The sequence below is a fragment of the Rattus norvegicus genome, chromosome 11, assembly GCF_036323735.1.
Source record: "Rattus norvegicus strain BN/NHsdMcwi chromosome 11, GRCr8, whole genome shotgun sequence".
NCBI classification, from domain to species: Eukaryota; Metazoa; Chordata; class Mammalia; order Rodentia; family Muridae; genus Rattus; species Rattus norvegicus.
This window is the reverse complement of record NC_086029.1, coordinates 70,042,641-70,066,772: the sequence shown is the minus strand read 5'-3', so window position 1 is coordinate 70,066,772 and position 24,132 is coordinate 70,042,641. Positions and strand designations below refer to the sequence as shown.

General features: G+C 36.8%; 1 protein-coding gene across 2 annotated transcripts; it reads left to right on the top strand.

Moving 5' to 3' along the window:
• The first annotated feature begins 18 nt into the window (after positions 1-18).
• Positions 19-22,492, top strand: Naa50 (N(alpha)-acetyltransferase 50, NatE catalytic subunit). Of its 2 annotated transcripts, none has more exon segments than NM_001105881.3 (5): positions 19-317; positions 15,592-15,725; positions 16,290-16,409; positions 16,877-16,943; positions 18,451-22,492. In NM_001105881.3, coding segments are annotated over 5 exon segments (507 nt in total). In that variant the 5' UTR covers positions 19-309; the 3' UTR covers positions 18,629-22,492.
• The last annotated feature ends 1,640 nt before the right edge of the window (positions 22,493-24,132 follow it).

Sequence of the window (24,132 nt, the reverse complement as noted above, 5' to 3'; positions counted from 1 at the left end):
GCGCTGAGGGGGCGGGGTGAAAGGTCACAGCGCGGCGGCGGGTCTGGCTGGCGGCAGCTGCGGGCGGGAGCTGAGTGTCCGGAGTGCACGTGTGGAGAAGCGACGGCGGCAGCAGCGCGGCGGCGGCAGATCTCCCCGCGTCTTCTAGAGCTTCAGGGCCTGGCTTGGCTTTCGAGGCCTCGTCGTCCCCTCAGCCAAGAGGCCGGCGTGTGAGGTTGAGTGGCCTGAGCTTAGGGCGCGGAGAGCTCGGGGCGACGAGGACGACGGCGTTGGTGGCGGCTGTAACGACGGCCTCAGCAGACGGAGAAGATGAAAGGGTGAGGAAGGGCAGCGGGCGAGGGTCCGGCGGGCACCGGAGAGGGGCGTGGGTCGGTGGACTTGGGGAGCGCTGCGGGGAAGAGACTCGCGCGAAGACCTGGCGGAGGGACATTGCGAGGCTTCCCCGGTCCCTTGGCTCCCGGAGGGGGGCGGAGGCTAGGCCGGCTGTTGGCGGGCTGAAGGGCCGGCGGAGGCAAGGGCGCGAGGCCACGATTTCAACCCGGAGAACGAGTGTGCACCGAATGAGACCCCGGGGAGAAGGTGTTAGGACGCGCCCGGGGCCTCTTCCCGGGAGCGCACGACTGAGCCGCCTCAGGTGCTCATCCAAATCCGGGATCCATGCTGTGGCCGCGGGCTTTGACACGTTGCGGTTTTCTTCATACTTGTGGGCCGTGCAGAACCTTCTGGAGGGAAAAGGAATTGGAATAAAGAGCACGGAGGATGAGTGCTAGGAGCTAGTGACTCAACGGACTTGGGTTGGGTCAGAGCGAGTGGAGGAGGGAGGGAGGGGGAATGAACTCCAGCGGTGTAGACTTTGGGGTGCCAAAATGTTTAAGGAAGTATCATGGATCAGTAGGTGGAGCTATTGCTTCAGTGGTGTGTGTTGCCCCCCAGTGCAAGGAGGAGCTGCTTTTTTACTCTTCGTTAGCAAAGTTGAGGTTTAATCTTTCAAATCTTCGGTAACGCTAGAAGTTATTTTGGCTTAACTGTTCCCGTTTGGTTGAAAGTATTTCCTTTCCACTGATTTATATTACTGTTCAGTATTTAGCACCGCCAGTTTTGGAGGTTGCCTTTACAATCTTTAGAGGAAAAAGAAAGCTTAAACTTTTTGAGATAGCGTAAGGGTTTTTCTAAGTCAGCTGAAAATTATTACTAATATTTTCAGTTAAATTGTTCAGCATCGTTTTTTGGAGAGCGAAATAAATCGTCTCATTCTCTGTAAAATGAGGGACCTCATATCTGAAATGATTCTGAGAAAGTTTTGACTTTAAGTCTGCATGTAAGACATTTTTTCTAAACTCTGGTTTGCTTTAAGTTATTAATTTCAGTGGTTTTTTTGTTTTTTTGTTTTTTGTTTTTTGGGTGGTGGTGGGGGAATGTTTGCTCCATCTGAGCCACTATTCGGGATGCTTTTAGAAATTTTTAGAAATATGACTCAGTTATCTTTCGGAATTTTATTTTACTAGTAGAGTACCACTTTGATACTCTTATTTTTTTTCTACTCATTGCTACACATTTAGAACATACTTGACATGTTCCGTTATAGTAAAAACAATGAAGATAACAAGACTAAGAAATTATGCTGGAAGTTTAGGTTAAAAAATCTTGGGTCTAGTTCAGTTTCGTTAGGTATAGGATACTTGACAATAGAAATGATGCCACACAGTGGTGGTGTTGGCTGTTTATTTGAACTTTTATTTAGGGTACTATTGAAGCAGTTCTACCTTATTAACTAACTGGAGTTCTTGGAATTAAAGGAAAGTACTCAGTGCTCTGCAAGTACCCTGCCACTGAGCTATATCCTCAGCACTTTATTTTGAGGTAGAGTCTCACTAAGTTACTCAGGCTGACACTGAGCTTGGCAACAATCTTCTTGCCTCCCTTAACCTTTTGAGTTGCTGGTATTATGAGCTTGAACCACCTTTACCAGCTGGTTCTTTTTATTTGAGTAGATATTTAAGTATATATAACATAATGGAGGCCTAGAAATGCATTAGTGGGCAGATTTGGAGAAAACTCGGAATTGTTGAATCCATATTTTAGACCAATAATTAGGCTCAAAATTAAGACTCCTTAAGTCAGTTTTTTTTATTTCCCAGGATTGAGGGCTTAGAATTGGGTTCTGGACTAAACATTTCAAGATGATTTTACAGGTATAGATTTTTTATTTTTATTTTTTCCTAACTCCCAATAAGCATGGGACTATTAATTTTTCTTCCTTTTAAGAAATGAAATCGGGGTATAGGGCAGTATTGGTTTTGTTTGTTTGTTTGTTTTTTAAGATGTTGATGTCCTTGAGATACAGAACCTGTATAACTGAATACTATGTGTTCAGTCTGCTGACTTTATTGGAAAGGCTCTATTCCATGGATTTTGTTTGAAATTTTATTTGCTAAATTTCTATTGTATATTGAGCTTACCAAACAGTTTTATAGAGGACTCTGAAGTTTTGAAAATTGAACACACCCCCACCACCAATACACACTGATTTAATCTATGATTTAAATTTTGAGCATTGAAACTTTTTAAGCTTACTTTTAAAAATACTTTACTTCGTATTTCTTACTTTAGTATTCTTATTAGTAACAGCAGTAGGTTATCATGTTGTAAATCATCCTTATCTCCATAATAGATAAATTTGCAATTAATAATTACTATATATTTTTATATACATATGGAGAAAAATGAGAAGTAGTACATTATTAGACTATTTGCTCTTTCAAATGAGGCTTCTTGTTTTTATGAACCAAGGACATCATGGCTTGAATTTGTGGTTGAGAAGATGATATTCAGTATGCCATAGACACAATGACTGGCAGTGTAATTAGTTGTCAAGGGTTATAGAAAATAAAATTAAATCCACTTACCTTTCAACTATTAATAAAGAGGTGTAAATTAGTTCTAATAAAAATGCCTTTAAATAAGATATGAATGCTAAGTGGACCAAAGTAAAGCTAAAAAGGTAGGTAGGAATAATATAAACACTGAGCAAAATGGTTACCTATTGAAACTTGGCCAAATGTGGAACATAAGATTCTATAGTTATAAGTGAAGCTTTGTCGACAAATACAAAATAGTGGTTATACCATTATTATATATGTTGGGGTCAGGCCCAGAAAGTCTTCTGTCTTTATCTAGGTGTGATTACATAGTAAATAGAAAACATTTGTATCTGTGTCTCCTGTCTTCTCAATCCGGATAGGTGCCCCTAACTTTCAGATCCATCAGTTTTCTTAGTTTTTATGCTACAAAGCCTACATAAAAATGTATTTTGTATACCAATAGAACTTTTTGTAGGACCTGACTAGAAATAGGTCATATTTTGCTTTTTGTGTAAAACCAGAAATATGTGGTCTGTTGATTGAGATACTAAAATTTAACAAAACTTTGTGATGCCTTTGCTGTGCTGAGAGTTTTGAAATGTTATCTGAAATACAATCATGATTTATCTTCTTGAAGAGATAAGCACATTGATGAGTGGTGTTGCTTTTGTGATTTCTTCTTTCTCAAAATGGTGAATAACTTTTAATAAAGCTGTAGTCAATCAATCAATAAGGGTTTCTGTGAGTTTCAGGATTAAGTTCAGTTGGTGATATGCTTGCATGAAACCCCAGCACTGGTGGTGCACACTGTTTCCCAGCACTGGGTAGACAGAGGCCAAAGTATCAAGTTCAAGGTTACATAGTACATTTAATGCCAGCCTGGGATACATCCAACACTGTTCAAGAAAAAAAAAATTCCTGTAAGAATCATCCAGGAGGTTAAGTGCTTACATGTTTTTCCTGTTTTATAATATTTTTATAGTTCTTGTTAAAATTTGTAGCCAAAGTTTCAATTATTACATGCTAATTTTTGTCAGTTAAAGTCATATTTTATGAAGCATTGTTTTCCAAAGTCAGTGCCTCTTTGAGAACAAACTAATTATTACCTGTCTTAACTTTTACTTTGCTGCTTCATCTTGTAGAAATCTTGATTTTTGTCCTCCAGGTGTTAACTTTAGCTTTCGATGTCATGGGGTTTGAGGAGGCATGTCTTTTCAGTTACACAAGTGTTCTTTATCTTTATTTTAAACCTACCCTGCAGTAACCAGTATACTACTACTAGTAGCCTGTAGAAGACTTCACTTTAAAGCTGGATTGTAGTTAAAGCTGCAGAATTGTAACACAATAGCGCTATCACCCTGCCTTCCCCCAGCCCCTCTGCTAATGAAAACTCAGTGCTTGGGGCCATCAGTGGTTCATACCAGCACTTGGGAGACAGAGACAGGAGGATCTCTGAATTCAAGGACAGCCAGGGCTGCACAGAGAAGTCCTGTCTCCATAAACAAACCCCAGATAAACCTCCAGTGTCTAACTTACTAGCAGAGTGTTAGTCGTCTCTGGTGCAGTAGTGGATAGCCACATTTGGCCATGAGCTGTACATGAAGTACTCTTGTACATACATCTAAGTAAATTTTAAAGTTTAGTTTAGACTTTTTATAAAAAGATTTTTATGTATATGGATGTTTTGCCTGCATTTATTTCTGTATCATGTGTGCCTGGTTTATAGAGGCCAGAAGAGCATGATGATCCCCTCCGAACCACCATGTTGCTGCCAAGAATCTAACCCAGGTCCTCTGGAAGAGTGGTCTTAACTGCTGAGCCATCATTTAAATTAAAATTTAAATGTCACTTTTTTTTTTTTACATTTTAAAGCATTTTTTTTACACCAATTGGATGGATATATAGATCAGTAAATTTTATTAAAAGTTAGTATATATAAACTTTCCCAGGAATATTAGCATCTGAATTGAAGTATGCTGTGAGTAAAGTGAGGGAGTTTTAAAGATTTAGTGTGCGTCTAGCATGGTAGTATATGCCTGTAATCCCATTACTAAGGAGATGAGAGTTATATATGTAATTTTATTATATTCCCTTTGGCCATTACTATGCCAGGGCCTTAAAGACCAAAGTTGTGTAAAAAAATGTTTTAGAATGTAATTCCCAGATGGTAGGTATTCCTAAATGTTTCAGCTTGTGGACCGAATTTAACTTCTCAGTTTATACCTCTGTATTAGAAGATTCTGAGACTGCGCCTGGGCTTTGATGATAAACTCGTTTCCAATTACTACTTCTACTATGGTTGAAAAACATAACGGGAAATGTATGTATTTGCATTTCCTGAGCTAGTTCAACCAGTGTTTGCTTCCATTATTCCTCATGGTGTTGTTTTGTTTTTGTTTTTGTTTTCAGACAGGGTTTCTCTCTGAAATTGTTCTGAAATTCAATGTGTAGATCAATATGTTGATGGCCTTGAGCTCACTAAGATCCATCTTCTTGAGTTAGAGTGTGTGTGCATGTATTCATATTCCAAAAGGAATAAATTATATACATAGTTCTTAAATGTGTAATTAAATATTAATATATATAATGTTAATATTATATTTAATGTTTGTATCCTTAATAATATATCCTTAATCTTTTGGGGAGTATTTTCCTATCAGTGAGTTTTCTGGGTTTTGTTTGTTTTTGTTTAGGGACAGGGACTCTTATAGCATCAGATGGCCTAGAATTTGCTGGGTGGGCCCAGCTGTTCTCAAATTCAGAGAGATCCACTTAATTCTGCCTATTTAGTATTTGAATTAAGGCCTGCTTCCATGCCTGCCCAATAGATACTTGTTGTTTAATCTCCTAAAGTAGTTTTTACTGTTAGCAATGTTCAAGATCTCTTTAAAGGCAAAACCTGCAAGGAAGAAAAACTTGGTAAAACCTTAAGAAACTTGAAAAAACACTGGCCACCATTTCAGCCAAGAATGGTAGAAATTTTGGGTTGTGAACGCCTGCCTTTAATTCCTCCAGAGCCAGAGGTAGGTGGATCTCTGAATACAGCTCCAGTCTAGTCTATAGGTGGTGTTTCAGTATAGCCAGGGCCACAGAGAAATCCTGTCTTGAAAACACAAATTTTTTTTCTGCATGTGCTGTGACTACACATGGCTATATGTAAAATAGAAATACTAGTTTTATTAAGTTGATTTTGAGTACATATTCAGTCTAGTTTTACTTTTCTGATTATATAATTAGCATTTTCTTTTGATACCAAATTCTTATTTAGTGAAGTTGGACATTTTCTACTTTTAATAGTCGTTTATATTTCATGTAACGTGTTTAATTTTTTTAAAGATGGTGGTATTTATCAACTGCCAAAACTTTAAAAATAAAAATAATGTTCTTGAGAAAATGAAGTTGAAACATTCAGATCAGTTTTATAGAGCAAGAAGTTGGGAACTAAGGCTAGACCAGTGTCCACCAATAGGAGTGGCTTTGTTATATATTATGCAATGCTAAGGTGTTTAGTTTGATTTGTAAGACTGAGTACAACTGGGATTTTTGTTGTTGTTTCGGATTTCTGTAGCCTAGGCTGGACTTGATCTTCTTCAGTACCTCTACCTCTAAGTGCTTGAATTACTGATGTGCCTACTATACTCTAAACCTGCTGAAGGAGTTTTAAACAGAACAGAAATCAAACTTTATTTTAAATCCTGATTTTTTTTTTTTTGTGTGATGGCATTATATCCTTGGCTTATATTATCTCCTTCCATTATACTTTCAGCATTCAAGCTGAAACAATGACTTGAACTATCCTGCAAACGGAAAAGTATGAAAATCATTTATAACATTAAAGAAATGGATTTAATAGGTATTCAAATATGACATAAAGTGTTGGTTTCTATCTAGCAGAAGAGGTACTCATCTCTATGATCATATTACCAGGAACCAGACAGAAAGAGTCAGGGACAAGATCAGCCCTTCATAGGCATGGCTTCCAAGTGCCTACTTCTACTGAGGCCTATCTCCTAGTCACCCAGTCACTGTGAATCCATTAATGAAGTTAGACTCCCTGTGGTCCAGTTACCTTTCAGTAAACCTACTACTTGGGGGAAACTCTTGAACATGTTCAATTAGGACACATAAAGGATGCCTCAAAACTAATTTTCTATATTGGATGAATTGAACTATAATTGGATAAATGAGGCGATTCATGAAGGTAGAGAAAAGAAATAGCCCCCAGTGGGTAAAAGCTAGGGATCCGATTAAACAACCTAAGATGTGCAGCCCCAAGGAGTATCCAGTCCAAATTGTCAGTAGTTAGAAGAGTGAGAGGCCTTACTTTAAAATCTAAATGAGAAGCCCAAACCTAGCAACTGATTCTTGGATTTACTAAGGATCCTGTCTTACATTTTGGAGTTTGGTAGAAAAGATAAGTATAAAAGTTAATGGCCAGACAAGGCTTGTTGGTGTACTTGGGAAGAGGTTTGGTGGTTCAAGGTCATGCTCAGCTACAAAAAAACAAGTTCTAGGCCAGCCGGGGCTGCAGGAGACACTGTCTTTAGAGGAATTGGGAAAGAGGAGGACAGATAAACATAGTAGGAGAAATTTCAGTAATAGAAAAAGAAAGCCTTTTGAGTTGTTAGTGTATTTAAGCCATGTTTTTGACCTTTCATGTCATTTACTGAAAGCCAGGGTTTAGATTAAGTCCTACTAATCAGAAGGGGGGGGGAAATCTGTTTTAATGTCTTGAAATTTTTTACTGACCTTAGTCATACTTTGACCTCTGCTAAAATATGCTCTAAGTTTGATGTCGATGCACCCTTATGGAGCATATATCCCTCTCTTTAACCTTAAGGAATGCAGGTGATTGCTCTGAGGGGATATGATAGAATGGATCTCTCACTATAATGAAAATTCCTAGAAATGCCTGATTCCACCTTTATTTATAAATGTTTTCTACAAGCACATTCTCTGTTGGATTTAATTTAATCTCTGTAAAGATAAGTAGTGTGGGCTCAGTGGTTTCTATGGCATCTTCAACAAAAGATACTAAACAAAATCTGACTAATTAGTTACAATTTTGTTCCAAGATGGGTTGTAGCCATTGAACGAATAAGCAGCAGGTATAGGGAGTTTCTTTGCTTTTTTTTTTTTTTTTTTTTTTTTTTTTTTTTGCAGTTGTAAGTGAGACCTTGGGGGAAAAGGGGGGGGGGGTCTTCTTTTTTTTTTTAATGGAGTCATATCTCCATCTTGTGGTCTTTCAGAATATTGCCACTAACTTTGTTTTACAATTTTTAGCATAACTACATTATCTTAAAACTTGATTATATTTGGGTGTTTTCTGCAGTTTGATTGTTCTAAAATTCACCCTAAAAAAAAAACTAAATTCCGATCTTATAGTATTGAGAAATGTGAATGGTAAGGGGGTTAGGTTATGGGGCTCTGTGCTTCTGAATAAATTAAAGTCTTTGTTAAGGTTACAGAGTCCACAGAGCCAGGGCCTTTTCCTCCCTATTCTTAAATCATGTGGTGACTGTTAATATAACAGCACTACCATCCAGATAGGGTTTTAGTCTTGCATTCTCTCTAGCACTGTGAGCTACATAAACTTTTATTCATAAATTTGCTCTGTGATCAGGCTGGCCTTGGAACTCAGAGAGAAACACTGCCAGGCTCTTGTAGTATTTCTATAGTGTGTTGGAAGTAACAGTTCTCAAAAGTAGTCTGTTACAGGAGCTTAGTTTATGTAAAAAGTCTTGAAGTTCATTCTCCGTACCACTGTTAACTTCTTTTGATTCATTAAACATCAGCATTGCTTTAAGTCACATTTGGTAATATTTGAACTTAAGTGCATAAGATTTTTTTAAGGCCATTAATTCCTTTAAAGTGACACTAATAAAAGAAAACATTATGGAATCTCATATTCTCATGTTTGTCTTTGGTAGCAAAATTTCTGTGTTCATTTTTTTTCTGCTTTAAATGCATGCAGGGCTTGAAGTATGTAGCTAAGTAGTGGAGCACTTGCCTGGCCTGCTTAAGGATGCAGGTTTAGTCCTCAGCAACATCACACACCTACCTCCCACCTACGTACACCCCCCACCAAAGAAAGTTACAGAGGATGAAGGTTCAGTGGAATCACCTTGGACTTAATTTCTCTCACAAATATCCACACCAGGTATACAAACATGTAATATGTATTTGTACAGATTTACACCAAGAACAGACTTAATAATTGGAGGGATTGATACAGTTGGAAGTTGGAACTTTAAGATTTGAAGGTTTTTGTTTACAAAAGTGAGATATGTATATGTGAGCACATTTCTGTCTTTCTACAATGTCAGAATTTATTGAGTAACATTAAATTCACATGGTTTAATGATTTCAGTGGCAGCAGTTTTCCAAGTAGTGTGGTTGAAGTGAATACAAAAGGTTTGTTGTTGGTTGTTTGATTTTGAGATGGTTTTTCTATATAGCTTAGGCAGTCTTGGAATTGAACTGTACCTCACAGAGTTCCCCTTTGCCTCTGCCTCCCAAGTGCTTGAATTAAAGGTGTGTGCCACCATATCTGACAGCTGTTAAGTTCTGTAATTCCCATCTAAATTATTAGTATAGACTTACCACATAGCCTACAGCAAATATGTTTACATATCTACATAATGTGGTTTGTACAGTGAGCACAAGTTAGAGGAGCTACAGCAAATGTTCAGGGTTCAGAAAGGAGCTAAGCATCTGTATTGGTAAGAGCAAACCAAACCAGAGAATTGCTTCTGTGATCCAGCTTTGAGAGCTCAGCTTCAAGATGGAAAGCTGAATATGATCTGAGCACAGGAAATGTGAAAAAGTGGATAGGAAGCCAAAGCTCCAGTGACAGTCTGAAGTCTTTTGCCTGTTGGTCCTTCACACACACACACACACACACACACACACACACACACACACACAGAGAGAGAGAGACAGACAGACAGACAGACAGACAGACAGACGGGGGGGGTATATAAGGTGATAGGTTAAATTGGGGCTGTGACATCACAGTGTTGAGGGGCCATCACTTTATGGGGCTAAGAGGAGGAAATTATTACCCCCCAGCCCCCTTTTTGGTGTTTCTTTTTTTTTTTCCCCCTGGAGCTGGGGACCGAACCCAGGGCCTTGCACTGAGCTAAATCCCCAACCCCTTTTTTGGTGTTTCTAATGGTCCTAAGTCATGCATCCATATTTCCCTATAATCTCAGTAATTTATAGGGAAACTCCCTTTCTACTCCCAGGAGCAACTCATCAGTTTGTGCTAGGTAGGTAGTGACTGACAGGAAGTAGTATAGTTTGTGGGTTCCCCTAGGAGCTACAGTCATCCTTTTGATGGAGCTCCTCAGGCAAGGCAGCCTGGAAAAGCACTGTTTCACACAATATAGTTAGAGCAGGGTATACCTAATCACGATAGTATTGCTTCTTTTTACTTTATGTTTTAAACAGTAAAAACAGTGCAACTGAATAATCATCTTACTCTAATGAGTTAGATCAATCCTAAACCAATAAAAATTGTTCTCAGGGGTATAGAAAACCATGGAGTAGTCCCATAATGCATTATTGGTGGGAGTATAAATAGTGTGGCCACCTTGGGAGACAACTAGTATTAATTTTGTATTACCAATTTAACAGTGATGTCAGACTTTATAGCATAACACAATTATAGCTCTTAGGTTCAAATACTCAAAAATGCTTCTCATTGAAGTAAAATCAAGATTTTGGTAGAAACGGTAATTTACATAGTACCCACCAAAGAGTCATGCTTACATAGAATTTTAGCATGTCTCCTTATTTAGAAATAGGGGCTTGGAAGATGAAATTAAGAAGAGGTCATTTGGATTAGAGTTGATCCTAAGTCATGACTGGTGTTCGAGAGAACAGGTGCAACAGGAAACCTGTGATTAGGAGGGAAAGATTATAAAGTTAAGATTATAAAGTTTAAGGGGGAGGGGTTAGGGAGATGTTGGCCCGGAAACTGGGAAGGGGAATAACAATCGAAATGTAAATAAGAAATACTCACGTTAATAAAGATAAAAAAAAAAGATTATAAAGTTTATATTGCCTCAAGCCAAGAAATGCCTCTATTGTCTGTCACAAGCTAAAATAGATAAGGAAGAATTCTTTCCTAAAGAGGTAACGAGCTTGTGGGAAGCATTCTCAGATTTATAACCACCTGAACTATGAGTGGGCATATTTTTGCTTTAAGCCTTTGAATCTATGGTCTTTTGTTCAGAAAAGGCAAAGAGAATATAGATGTATTGACAGCTGGAAATAGGAAAAAAACACTATAAACATCTTTGAATGTGATGGGACTGTTCCGAAGGTGAATCTATGTGATAGTTGTTTGTCTTTGCAAATAGCTGAAAATATCATTGATTCTCTATTATTTAAAGTATTATGCATGTGTCTGTGGAGGTCAGATAGGAGGGCATCTGTTCTTTTGTTCTTTGTTTTTGTTTTTTGTTTGTTTTTTTTGAACTAATGTTATGGTTGGTTATAAGCCACCATTTGATTTCTGGGAGTCAAACCCCAGATCCTCTATAAGAGCAACAAGTGTTCTCAACTGCTAAGCAATCTATCTCTCTACCCCAAATTTTATACTTTTAAAAGCTGAATTCTGTGAGTACATCTTTGGAAAGTTACAGAGAGAAAGAATGAGATGGGTCATCACTGTCTTTCATCACAATAAGACATCACTACATATAAATAGCACACTTAGAACAGCTTAAGTTTTAAAACTGCAAATATTAGTGAAATACAGAACTGGGATTCTGACATACTTTAAAATTCATTTAAAATTCACACTTGTCATTCATAGGTATTTAGTAAAAAAATTGAAGCATGCATTGTCATAAAAACCTGTGTCAAATGTTTGTACCTCTTCTTTTCAAAATCTTCAAAACCCAGTAAACAACCCAAATGCCCTTTAAAAGATAAAAGTGTAGCTCTGTGCTATTCAGGCCTGGCTTCAACCATGGTACTACTCAGTACTAAGCAAGGTTGAGATGAATTATGTGCTGAAAGAACGGCATGTTAAGTCACAACTGCATTTGGATAAATAAAGGAACAACTAGCCCGGTCTGGTATACATGCTTTTGCACTCTGAGGTGGAGGCAGGTTTATCTCTGGAGTTAAGGGTCAGCCATGGTAGTATAGAAGAGTGCCAGGAAACCCAAGGTTACATACTGAGAATGTCACCAAGAAATAAAAACAAAGTGAAACAAGTCCTGTGCGTTTTAATTAATGTGACATTGAATGAGCAAAATTAAAAACAGGAGAGATGGTTGCTTGCCTGAGGATGGTAGAGTTTAACTACAACAAGTTACAGAGATTCATTGTGATAATAGATTCCTGGTGAGATGTTTTTAAATAATGGTGGTTGGTTACATGGTTAAACATACTTGTCAAAAAATTTATTCCCCAAAACATGAGGTTAATTTTAATAAAAATAAAAATTCAAGAAAAAAAATTGACCTCTTAAATAACTGGAAAGATAAAGAACTAATAATACAAACCAAAACTTAGAAGCTGGTGGACTTGAATTTGACTTAAGTTAATGATTTCATTAAAACTGAGTGAAACAGCATCCCATTTACGATCTTAAAATATGACTTGAGTACATGCTGCTTGCAAGAAACATGTTGTGGTCAAGAGATAAGATTCCTGTGTGGCTCAGGGTGGTCTCTGCATCCTGGGCTCAAGCAATCCTCCTGCTTCAGCTTCCCAAGTAGCCAGCATAACAGCCATGTATGATAGACACACCCAACTGCACTTTAAAGATAGAGAGAAGCTAAGGTTTTGTGTGGGGTTTGTCTTTGTTGTTTTAAATGGTGAAAGGTATGTCATGCAGTGTAACAGCTATTGAGTGGCATTTACCATGAAATCATCTGTTGTATAATCTTTTAAGAATGAATTTTATGTGTGAATGTAGGCCACGTGTTGCAGGGATGTCTGTAGAGGCCAGAAGAGGGCATTATATTCCCTGGAGCTACATGGAATAGAATTACAGGAGTACAAGCCTTGTGAACTAGCTATGTGACATGGGCACTGTGAACTAAGCTCTGATCCTTTCCAAGAGCAGTTAAGTGTTCTTAACCACTGCCATTTCTCCTGCTTCAGAAGTTGGTTGGTTTTTTTGTTTGTTTGTTTGTTTGTTTTTTTAAATCTTAACCTCTTTCATTTATCTTTCATGCATTTTAGTAGTGTGACATGCTTGTTACTTGGGTAACTCTTATTGTTAAGTGATTTAATCAGTGTAGTTAATATAAGCTGAGACAGTTACTGCACCCAATTATGGCATTAGAATAAAAGAGCAGCAATACAGGCAGGGTGTAAGCTACATGTGTGCTTCTGTGTTTTACAGGATAGAACACCTGTATTGTTTGGTTTAGTTTTAATGTGAAGAATATAAACTGGAAGTGAAACGTAGATATTAATAATGGGTTTTAAAAGCTAGTGATACAGGATATTTACCTGGTATGGTGAGGGAGGACCTAGGTTCAAGCTCTAGCACTGAAAAACAACAGCTAAAGTTTCAAGTAAACTTCAGCCTTAAAGAAGGGAAAACTTAGACCACTGTGACCTATTTAGAGAAGACACGACAGCTTACACAGGGGATTCATTATAAGCTGTTAAACACTTGGGAACAGATCATTCACTTAAGTGGCTAACAGTGGGAAAAAATGTAAACATACCAGTGTGGCTGCTCAATAAATCATGTGTTCAGATTTTATATTTATTTATATATATATATATACACACATATATATATAATATGCAGTAAACACAACTGGCATAATAGAAAATGAAACAAAATGGCTAAAGTAAATCTAAGCTTTTCAAAACTCACACAAATAACTAAAAAGAGAATTGCTTAAGTAGAACAAGTTTCTTTACATTAGTGAGCAAAATGTCCAAATTTGATATTATAGAGTAAAATTACTTAAAGGATTTGAACCTAAGATAAGGTAATGTATCATATTTACTCATGTCTGAGTATATCAGCTTTACAAATGATGTTTCCTTGGTCTGATTATAATTTTCAGTTGCTAGTTTTATTCAACATTTCAGAGATGATTTTAAAACTCGTCTACAATTTTATTATACATTTAAAAGTAATCCTTTCAAACATTTCTATTTTTACTGCAGTTGGATTGCTACATATAAAGTTATATTCATTCTTTCCTTCATAAAATGAACTGTGTCATCATATGTTTTTACTAATACAGGTGAAATGTGCTTTATTTAACCAGCTCCATCAGTAAATGCTTCATGCTACAAATATCCATGCATGCATTCATTGCCTTTCTCCACTATTTATTATAATGCTCTGTGGTCTCCAACTACCACGAAAGTGTAGGAACTACATTTATTTTGCTGATCTCTTGGTTGTCTTAGTTTTTATTTTGTCTTAGTATTTACTTTTTTTGTGTTTTTGCTATCCACTGTAAACAGTTTCTATGAAGGCAAATGAGGGTCCTGAAGAGATGGCTTAGTAGTTAAGGACACCTAACTGCTTTTGGTTCCCAGCACCCACATGGTAGCTGTCTAGTTCCAGTAATTTGACACGGTTTTCTGGTCTCTGTGGGTGCTAAACACAAATATATTATACACACACACACACACACACACACACACACACACACACACACGTAGGCTAAATACTTATAAACATAAATAAAATTTACTCTTTTAAAAAAAAGGACAGTTAAGGATGTGGTTGTAGTTCCTGAAAAAGTGTTTACATGGCATTCAGGAGGCCCTGAGCTTGATCTCCAGCACAAGGAAAGATGTCTTTAAATGTCTGCTAATTGTTCTGGTGAACTAGTAATTAACTGTTGTGTGGGTTTCCAGGAGGGTTTGCCTTAGGTTCATTTCAGTATGTACTAAGTCTTATTTGAGCTATTAAAAGTTGATATTATGGACAACTTTTCAAGGCAAAACACTTTTATTACCAATGAATCTTAAGCTCTCTTTTAATTCTTTGCACCCACAAAATGATTTGCTTTGAATATAGTGGTCTCTTAAAAATGATACTGTTGGCATTATTCATAGGTAAATTTTCAAACTTCCCAGATTCTCATTTTGTTGTCAGAATTCTTATTCTGAAAGAGTAGGGTGTCCCGGAATATTAATTCTTAATATCATTTGGTAAATGTGATGTTACTGGTAGCTCTTCTCAACAAATAAGTGAAAGGTTTTTTTTATAATTATTTCCTACTTACATAGACAAAGGAGATGGGCAGGTTTCTCAATACTTAGTGCTAGATTGCCTTCAAGAAGTAATGTACCAATTTCTCATCTGCAGAATATAAGATACCGTTTGCTATCTTTATGTTAAGATTAGACATTGTTGGTCTGTTTGTATCTGCAGTTTTAAACTGTAAGCTATAAGGACAATTTTAGCATTTATTAAAGGATAATATTTCTGGCCTTCTTGTTATTAAACAAGTTAAAAGTGATAAACACTTTTTTTTTCTGGTTATTGTATGCTGTATTTGTCCCTAAATATATATAGTTATATAAATAAGCTATGAGTAGAATTTTGGTTGAATGTTTGGCAAACTTTGCTTCTAAGTGATGGTGTTTTAGGAATAGTAAGCTATAACAAAAGGATTGAATTTGTCAGTCATGTGCAAAAAATGACTGATACCCTTTTAATATATTATCTTAACAAATGAAGTTATTTATCTTTTATTGAGTACATTTTGGTTTGTTCCAGTAGCCGGATCGAGCTGGGAGATGTGACACCCCACAATATTAAACAGTTGAAGAGATTGAACCAGGTCATCTTTCCAGTCAGCTATAATGATAAATTCTACAAGGATGTACTAGAGGTTGGTGAGCTAGCAAAACTTGGTATGTATTTTCTCTTTTTAAAAAATTTGTAAAAAAATTTGTACTTGTAAATTATATCTGTTAATATTAGAGCAACTAATACAGGCTTCTTATTTTATAAGCATAGGAAGTTTGAATGTTACAGATTTGAGAAATCAATTTTGAATATTTGACTTTTCAAAAAAATACTAAATGTCAAATACTTTTTAAAAGCAAATTTTTTTTTGAAAAAGTGTGACCACACATGTACATCGAGAGAACAGCTTAAGGGAGTTGATTCTAGCCTTGCACATGGTATGTTCCAACAATTGAACTTAGGTTGCTAGGCTTGGTGACAAGCATCTTTAACTGCTGGGCCATCTCTGGCTCCTAAGTGTTTTTGGTTATTTACTGTGAACCTGTGTGTTTATCACTAATTTAATAACTATTACAGAGAAAGTTTAGCCTTCTTCAGACAGTGTGTTGAAGCCATTGATATAAGAGTAACTAGTTAAAATTGGATGCTTATTAACAACTTTTTAAATTGTTTTTAAAAGGAGCTGGACTAAAATGTTGAAATTTACATCTTTGTATTTTCTGTGGCAGCGTATTTCAATGATATAGCTGTAGGTGCAGTGTGCTGCAGGGTGGATCATTCACAGAATCAAAAGAGACTTTACATCATGACACTAGGATGCCTTGCACCTTACCGAAGACTAGGAATAGGTAAATATGGGGTGTTTTGTTCTATTGTTTTGTTTTAAGGAAATTGGGAAGCCAGGCGGGCAATTCCACAGCCCTTTAATCTCAGCACTCAGGAGGCAGAGGCAGGTGGATCTCTGGGTTCAAGATCAGACAAGGCTACACAGAGAAACCCTGTGTTGAAAAAGAAAAAAAAAAAAAACAAAAAGGAGAGCACAAACTGGGAAGGGGGGTACTGAATTGTGAAAAATACAGCTATAGCTTAGTATTCATGTGAAAGCCTATAGATTCGTTCACATCTTGTTTATCAGTGTGGAATTGTTTGTACTAAAATGGGCCCTTTTCTAGTAGTTATAAACGTGTAAGTTGCACAGTAAGGATAAATTTGGGGAAATAGTGACATTCTGTGTTGGGACTTAGTAAAGATAGCAAGTAGATGTCAGATTTCAAGATTGATTTGTAAGATTACTTATTCTTTGTCTCATTAATAGGAACTAAAATGTTAAATCATGTCCTAAACATCTGTGAGAAAGATGGCACTTTTGACAACATCTATCTGTAAGTACCTAGTGTGTATCAAGTGTCTGATAGATTATCAGCATAAGTCCCTATCTGACAGGAACTGGGATCTACTCACTCATTGTTAATTGATTGAAAGCCCCTTGAAAGTATGCTTTTCTCTTGACAATAGGGCTATAAAAGGCAGGCTGGAGAGTCCAGAGGTCCTCAGATCCATTACCAGCGTCCACACAGTGTCTTAAAACCATTTGTATCTCCAGTTCCTGGGGATCTGGCCCCTTCCTTTGATTTATAAGTGGTGCACAGGCATATATGCAGACAAAAATACCTATACCCATAAAAGAAATTTTAGAAAAGAATAAGTTCATTCACTTAAAATGTTACAAATCCGTAGAAAAGGGCGTGCTATTTACAAATGACCTATCCTCCCAGTTTAAACTGCCCTAATTTACTTAGCATGTCTACAATAAACAACATGCTATAGAAGTTTTTATTTTGCTGTATTGTTTAGGAAATGGTGAAGAATAGCATATATGTTCCATTCAGGATGACTTTTTAATTCTGAGCTGGTGAATTATGTGTAAGAAACTGATAATGTAGGTGAACTATTTTTGTTATAATTTGGTTATAATTATATATATAAGGAACCTGAGGTGAAACCAAGATCACAGTCCAGGTAGTCAGAATTTTGAGACCATTAATGCCATTGATAATTAATATATTTTATTCAAGGTTATTGGCAACATGCTCATTTATAATAGAGTTTAATAAAGTCAGAAGTAACTTAGTTTGTACTTGAGATTGTACTTGAGATGAGGAAGGCAACAGTATTAAGAGCAAAGACAACTGGGTGTGGTGGATCATGTTTTTCATCCTAGGACTCTGCACTCAGGAAGCAGAAACAGGTATTTTCTCATGAGTTTGAGGCCAGCATGGTCTGCATATAATGGGTTTCAGGACAGAGACAGAAATAAACCACTCCTGTCTCCAAAAAAACAACCAACTAACAAACATAAAGCCAAGACAAAGTTCACAACTGATGGTTTTCACATTGGTATTGCAAAGAGAAATGAAGGAATCTCAGGAAGATAGATTTGGACATTTGAGACTGTTGTGGCTTTAGTGTGTGTAGGGAGAGAGGCACGCACACATGAGTAGATATCCAAGGAGCTGAAGTTCTATGCAGTTGTGAGCCACCTTACAGCAGTGTGGTGAGCAGAACTCCAGTCCATGGGAAACCAATAGGTGCTTTCTTTAAACCCCTGAGCTTCATGATCTTGTTAACTGTAAGAATAAACCCTGATCCTCCTGATCTCAATCACTTGCCTCCAAATGGAGGACTTAGGGTTAAAAGTGTAAAATTTAAGATTTACTGACAGGAATTGACTAACCTTTGTTAAATATTGATCATTGTAAAAAAAAAAAATTGTGCAAAATGCCTGTGATCGTGTACCCCTGACCAGTTTAACTACCTGTGGTTAAGACTTGCAAGTTGATGGAAATTGTCTTACACATGTGTCTGTGTGTATGTTACCCTGTGTCTCAGGCATGTCCAGATCAGCAATGAGTCAGCGATTGACTTCTACAGGAAGTTTGGCTTTGAGATTATCGAGACTAAGAAGAACTACTATAAGAGGATAGAACCCGCAGACGCGCATGTGCTTCAGAAAAGCCTCAGAGTCCCATCCGGTCAGAGTGCAGAGACACAAAAGACAGACAACTGAACACATCTCAAATGAACTCTCTTGCACTTGCTTGTCGCCAAATAAAAGAAAGACAGACCCACTGGTTCCCTTCCCCCTTTCTTCAGCTTTCCTCCTTTGTTACTCCTTTTTTCTTTCCTCTTACAGTTTTTAATACTTTCATGGACTCTTAAAAATGATCATGTTTGGATTGTTTTAGTTCTCTTACTTTTGTGAGGTGGTTGAAGGAAGAAGAAGATAGATCTCTATAATTTCACAGTTAAGATGTCCCCAAAATTGGGTGTCAGATGATTTTAAATTTTTAACTGAAAAAAAAGTGTTTTTTTTTTTTTAAACCAACATCCTGCTTTCACATTGAAGGGCAGAGCCTACTATACTGTTTATTTCAAAAGACAAAGCAGCAGCAATATCTTGTGCTCTAATTCATAGACAAGCTTAGTGGATTTGTGGTACTTTGAGTTTTCAAGACCGTCTGTGGGGTCCTATCCCCAGCATTGCCTTCACTCTACCTTTAGTCCTTTGAGCACTCTCAGGAGTTGGACCATTGTTATCCTTGTGAGAAGATACCATGCTTATTTAGGTTTTTAAAGCAATTTTTTCTATTTGCTGATTGGTGGGACAGTTTGTATAGGTAGTATTATACTTTGGTCAAAGAATTTCAATTAAACTGCTCCCCCCGCACCCCCTGCACCCGCCCCCCCCCCCTCAGGCTGAGGAATGGGTTTCTTGTTAGCAGGGTTTTTTTTTTTTTTTTGCTTTGTTTTTTTTTTTTTTTTTTGCTTTGTTTTTTTTTTTTTTTTTCCTTCTTTCCTGCTGTTAATCTTGTTACTAGAGGAATTAACTGGTAGAGTGTGGGCTGGTGAAATTAGCTGTTTTAATATCCCAGCTAGAGATATGGCCTTTAACTGACCTAAAGAAGATTGTTATAATAGATTTTGTTTTCTCTTGTTTTTCAGTAAGCCCAATAATAGTGTAACCTTATAAATGGAGTTATGCCCTTATAAGTCAATACCCCTAAATAAACCTGAAGCAAGTGTTTTCTCTTGGACATACAGAATTGCATTACATAAAAAGCTTAGGTGGACATGTAACAAACACATAAAGTGTATTTAATGTCAACTAATACAGATTGTTAAAAGTGTGGCCATTGAGCATTTGATAATATATGAAAGAATTTCTAGACAGTATTTTTGAAAATCACATTGTTATGTTATTGCTTATCTGTTGGAGAACATCCCAGATTTGCTTACACTCTGTGCCTACAATGTTGAGTTTGAGGATTTGGAATAAGAGGAATCAGTAGAAAAATTCCTTCTATCCTTGGAACAATAGAAGTATAAAGTATTAATACAAATATCACTGTGACCTTCAGTTGACAGGTTTGGTTGAGACCAGATCATCTTCAGGCACACTAGGAGTGGCTCTGATGGATTGAGAGCTGTAATATGGAAACATGTGAGATACATTTTCCTCACATTGTGCTGGCTCAAATACAGAATTTCTTAAATTGTTAGTAGTCATCAGTGGCTCAAGAAATGTTCTCATTAGACTTTAAAACAGTACAGATTGTGTGTTATCTTTCATTTGACTTTAAAAGGAAGTTTGATACATCATATTAGTAAATTGTGGTATGAAAGTCTCATTTCCAAATAGGTTAAATGATAAAATTATCTCACAAGATGGTTATGCATACCTTATAACTCTTACATTTTTATTTGAGAATGTGAAAGTACGTAAGGTGGACTTCAGTTGTCTTGAGTGCCAAGAAAATAGATAAGGGGTGGGATGGATGGATGGATGGATGGATGGATGGATGGATGGATGGATGGATGGATGGGGTAGAAACTGTAGAAATACCATGCTTGTTTCTTGGGTACAGTTTCCTAAACAGTCCAGATCTAAGCTCAGAGGTTTAGTGTTCAGCACCTTTACTTTCATGGATAAGCTTCAGCATGCTCTTGCCAAGAGAAGAGGGCATAGATGACAGCATAATTTAGTTTGACAAAGTCAGCAATTTTGTAAACTTCCTGATAGCAAAATAGATTTTGATATATAAAAGTTTTCTGAGATGACACTGCCTCTATTTCTATAACCATTTCACTTGGACTATCTGAGTAGTCCTATGAATGTATCCCTAAATGTGGTTATTGAAAAACCGAACAGCTGCCTCACAACAACTAAGTACATGTTATTTAAAGAGGAGGAGCAAATAATAAAGATTGATTTGAATGTGTAGGCTCCCAATTACTATAGCTTCTTTTCCATACTAGTCAGTGATTTAACCTAAAATTTAAGTGTATGTAAAAGGGTCAGTTGTCCTGTATCAAAGTTACATTAAATAATTCCATCCACTTACATATGGGGAAGATGGGAAAGAGGTGGAAACGGACTGGTCCATGTGCCTGTGAGTCAGGAAGTACTACAGTAATGCCCCATGTTGACTTGGTGGGTTGAGTTTTGATTTGTTTGGGTTTTTTCTTTGTTTTTAAACATAAAAATAATCTTTGAGGTAAAACTAATTCTGTTAACTGGAAGATAATGGGCTGTCTTCATCATTTTTCAGGACAGATCTTTTTTTTTTTTTTTTTTTTTTTGTGGGGTAAATAGGTTAAAACTATTCTGTATGCTATTTGAATTTAGGTTCTAAAGTAAAGAGTCCGTAGAGAAATCTATGCAATATGTAATTTGTCAAGATTGATTTTCATCTGGGGAAAGAAGTTACTAAGTATCTCCACAGCAGGTCACCCATTCACTGAGAGTCCTCCAGAAAGAGAGCTATGGGAAGCATGGTGTGTGGTGGTGGAAAAGAAACTCCCTCAGTTTTTGGAGGGAATAACTTAAAAGATACTTAAGTGGCTACGTTTACTTGGTGCAGTTAGGAATTAAACTTGTCAATTTTAATGTTGCTGTTACATCTAAAATAAACTTATGTGATGTTCTGGTAGTGATCTGTCTGTAAATGTCATGAAATCATTATTGTGCTGAGTTTTACAGTCTGCAGCTGTGTCATTGTTGTGTACTGTGATCCATACTGTTTTATATTTCTTCTAAGGCCTAGTTTAAAGCTCATGAATAATCAAGGTATGCTAATTCAGACCTCTTGGAATTGGAAAAAGACACTGGTCAATATATCCGTATTTTATTCTCAGTGAAAGAAAAATATCCCCAGGGATGATTTATGCCATATTTTGAATAAAATTATTATAAATAGAACTTTAGGCTTTGTTCTAGTGAGTATGAACTGTAAATGTGCATATTCTGATCTATTCCTTTTGTAGCGAGGATTTTAGTAATTGAGCGAGTGGGGGTTTTTTATGTCAAATATATACTTTGAAATATTTGTCTTAGCAGGATTAACAGTGTTTAATATATCTGGTCAAGATGGTCTGAATTAGCATTTTGTTTATTCCACAAGAAACAATGGATGGTCTTATTTACCATATCACTCCCAAAATTTAGCAGTTTAGAATAACAGATTTGTTGTATCGTATAGTTTTCCAATCAAGCAATGTGGGACATAGCCTGTTAAGTCTGACAAAAGATCTTACATTAAGTGTCAGCCAAGACTGCATTTTCTTGAGGGTTTGACAACAGCTACTTCATTTCACTTAGGTCCCAGTTTCTCAGTATGTAAGTATATCCATTGGGTGGCCTAACCCAATAATCCTGAATCTGTTGTAGAAACCATTTGGAACAAAGCATTCATATAAACTACTGCTTAACAAAGCCTAGTCTTAGTAAGTTATGGTCTCTCTGTTTTGATGAAAGCTTAAATCTAACAATTGGAAAGGTAGTATTGGATATTTTGTAATTTTATGAACCTTCAGTTAACTCAAAATTCAAGACACATGAATTAAGTATGGATTAAAACATGTTAATAGCTATAACTTTGGTACTGATTCAAAGTATTCGTTTCTTTTAACCAAACTTCTGGAACCTATTTATTTAGTTCTTTGAGAAATCATATTGGCAACATCAAAAGTCATTTTTAAAGATTTGAGCAGTATTGAATTTTTGCTTGTCATTAGAAATCTCCCATACTAAAGAAAACTATCAGGTTTTATTTGTGTCTCATCTAAATGGTTTCTGAGTTTACTAAGCCTTGTCTTTTTAAGTTCTGCAAATACAGTGATGATCAAGTGAGGGAAGGTCTATGGCCTCTAAAGTTAAAAATAAGACAGGGTCTTTGTATGTAGTCCTGGCCAGCCTGGCCAAGCTGACCTTTAATTACCTGCTTCTGCTGGATCCCTTGGAGGCGGGGTTCTGGACAGTTGTGAACTTGCCCAACTTGGGTGTTGGGAATCAAACTAAAAAGTCATCTGGAATTGCAACAGGTATCCTTAACCTCTGAGCCATCTCTCTAGGCCTGTAACATTCTAAGTAGAAAGTCTTAAGTGAAGGACCCTTTAGGGACACAGCTGGTTGATTGACAAGGTCACCTTGAACTTGCTATGTACTTGAGGCTGGACTTGAAGTCTTGGCTCTCCTATTTTGGTATGAGATATATATACACACCACCACCATGGCTGGCCGGCTGGCTGGCTGGCTGATGGTTTACTTTACAGAAGCAAACAAAAGTTTCTCCCATCAATCTTGAGTTTGCTTTAACATAAAGCAATATGGAGAGGAATATTCTTTAGTAGCATTGCCTCAAATATAAACAAGCATTAATGAGGTTTAAAAGGCTGGTAATTTGAAAAGTCAATTTTTGCATAGAAAGCTATGCATTATAGTTATGATTACATCAAATCTGTTTACTTAGACTGGTGTACCTTAATCCCATTGTGGTCTTTAATCAAGCTACAATTTAAAAGTTAGAGATTCCCTCAAATCTGGTGGGTTTTTGTTTTTGTCTTGGGGTTTTGTCTAGTTAGGGACTAGATTATGTAGCAGGAGTGACTTTAAGCATTTCACCATTTGGATTGGGAGAAGAGTATGAAGCATTAAAAGCTTGAATGTAAGGCCAAATGTAATGCTTCATACTCTTGAAAGTAAGCTTGTATGTAAGTTTCCTCAGGCACCTCATGCTTGAAATCAGAAGAGCTTCTGGAACTTCGGAGTTAGAGGGGGTTGTGGGCTGCCCCATGGATGCTGGGAACCAAACCCAGATTTTGTACAAGAGTGGTAAGTGCTTTTAGCTGCTGAGCTGTCTTTCCAGTACTCCTTTATTTTGCTGCTTAATTACAAATATCTTCCATTGGTGGAAGACAGTTGATCCCAGAAATGACAACTTGTGTTTTTCTTTTACATATCTTCCATTAAGTATTACCTAGTCAAGTGATGTGTTTCATTTACTCTTAAACACTGACTAGTTCTACAAATATAACTTCATAACTACTTAATAATTCTAGATGTTTCTGTATGTGTCTCATGATGTGTATCCAGGGCCAAATTTAGAGCTTGATTACTGTAGTATCACCAGCTCTTGATGATTCTTTTATAATTTACAAGTTAGCACACTGACTTGAAATTTGAAATTTCAATCTTGAAATTTGGTCGTGGTATACCCAAAAGGGATCTGGCAG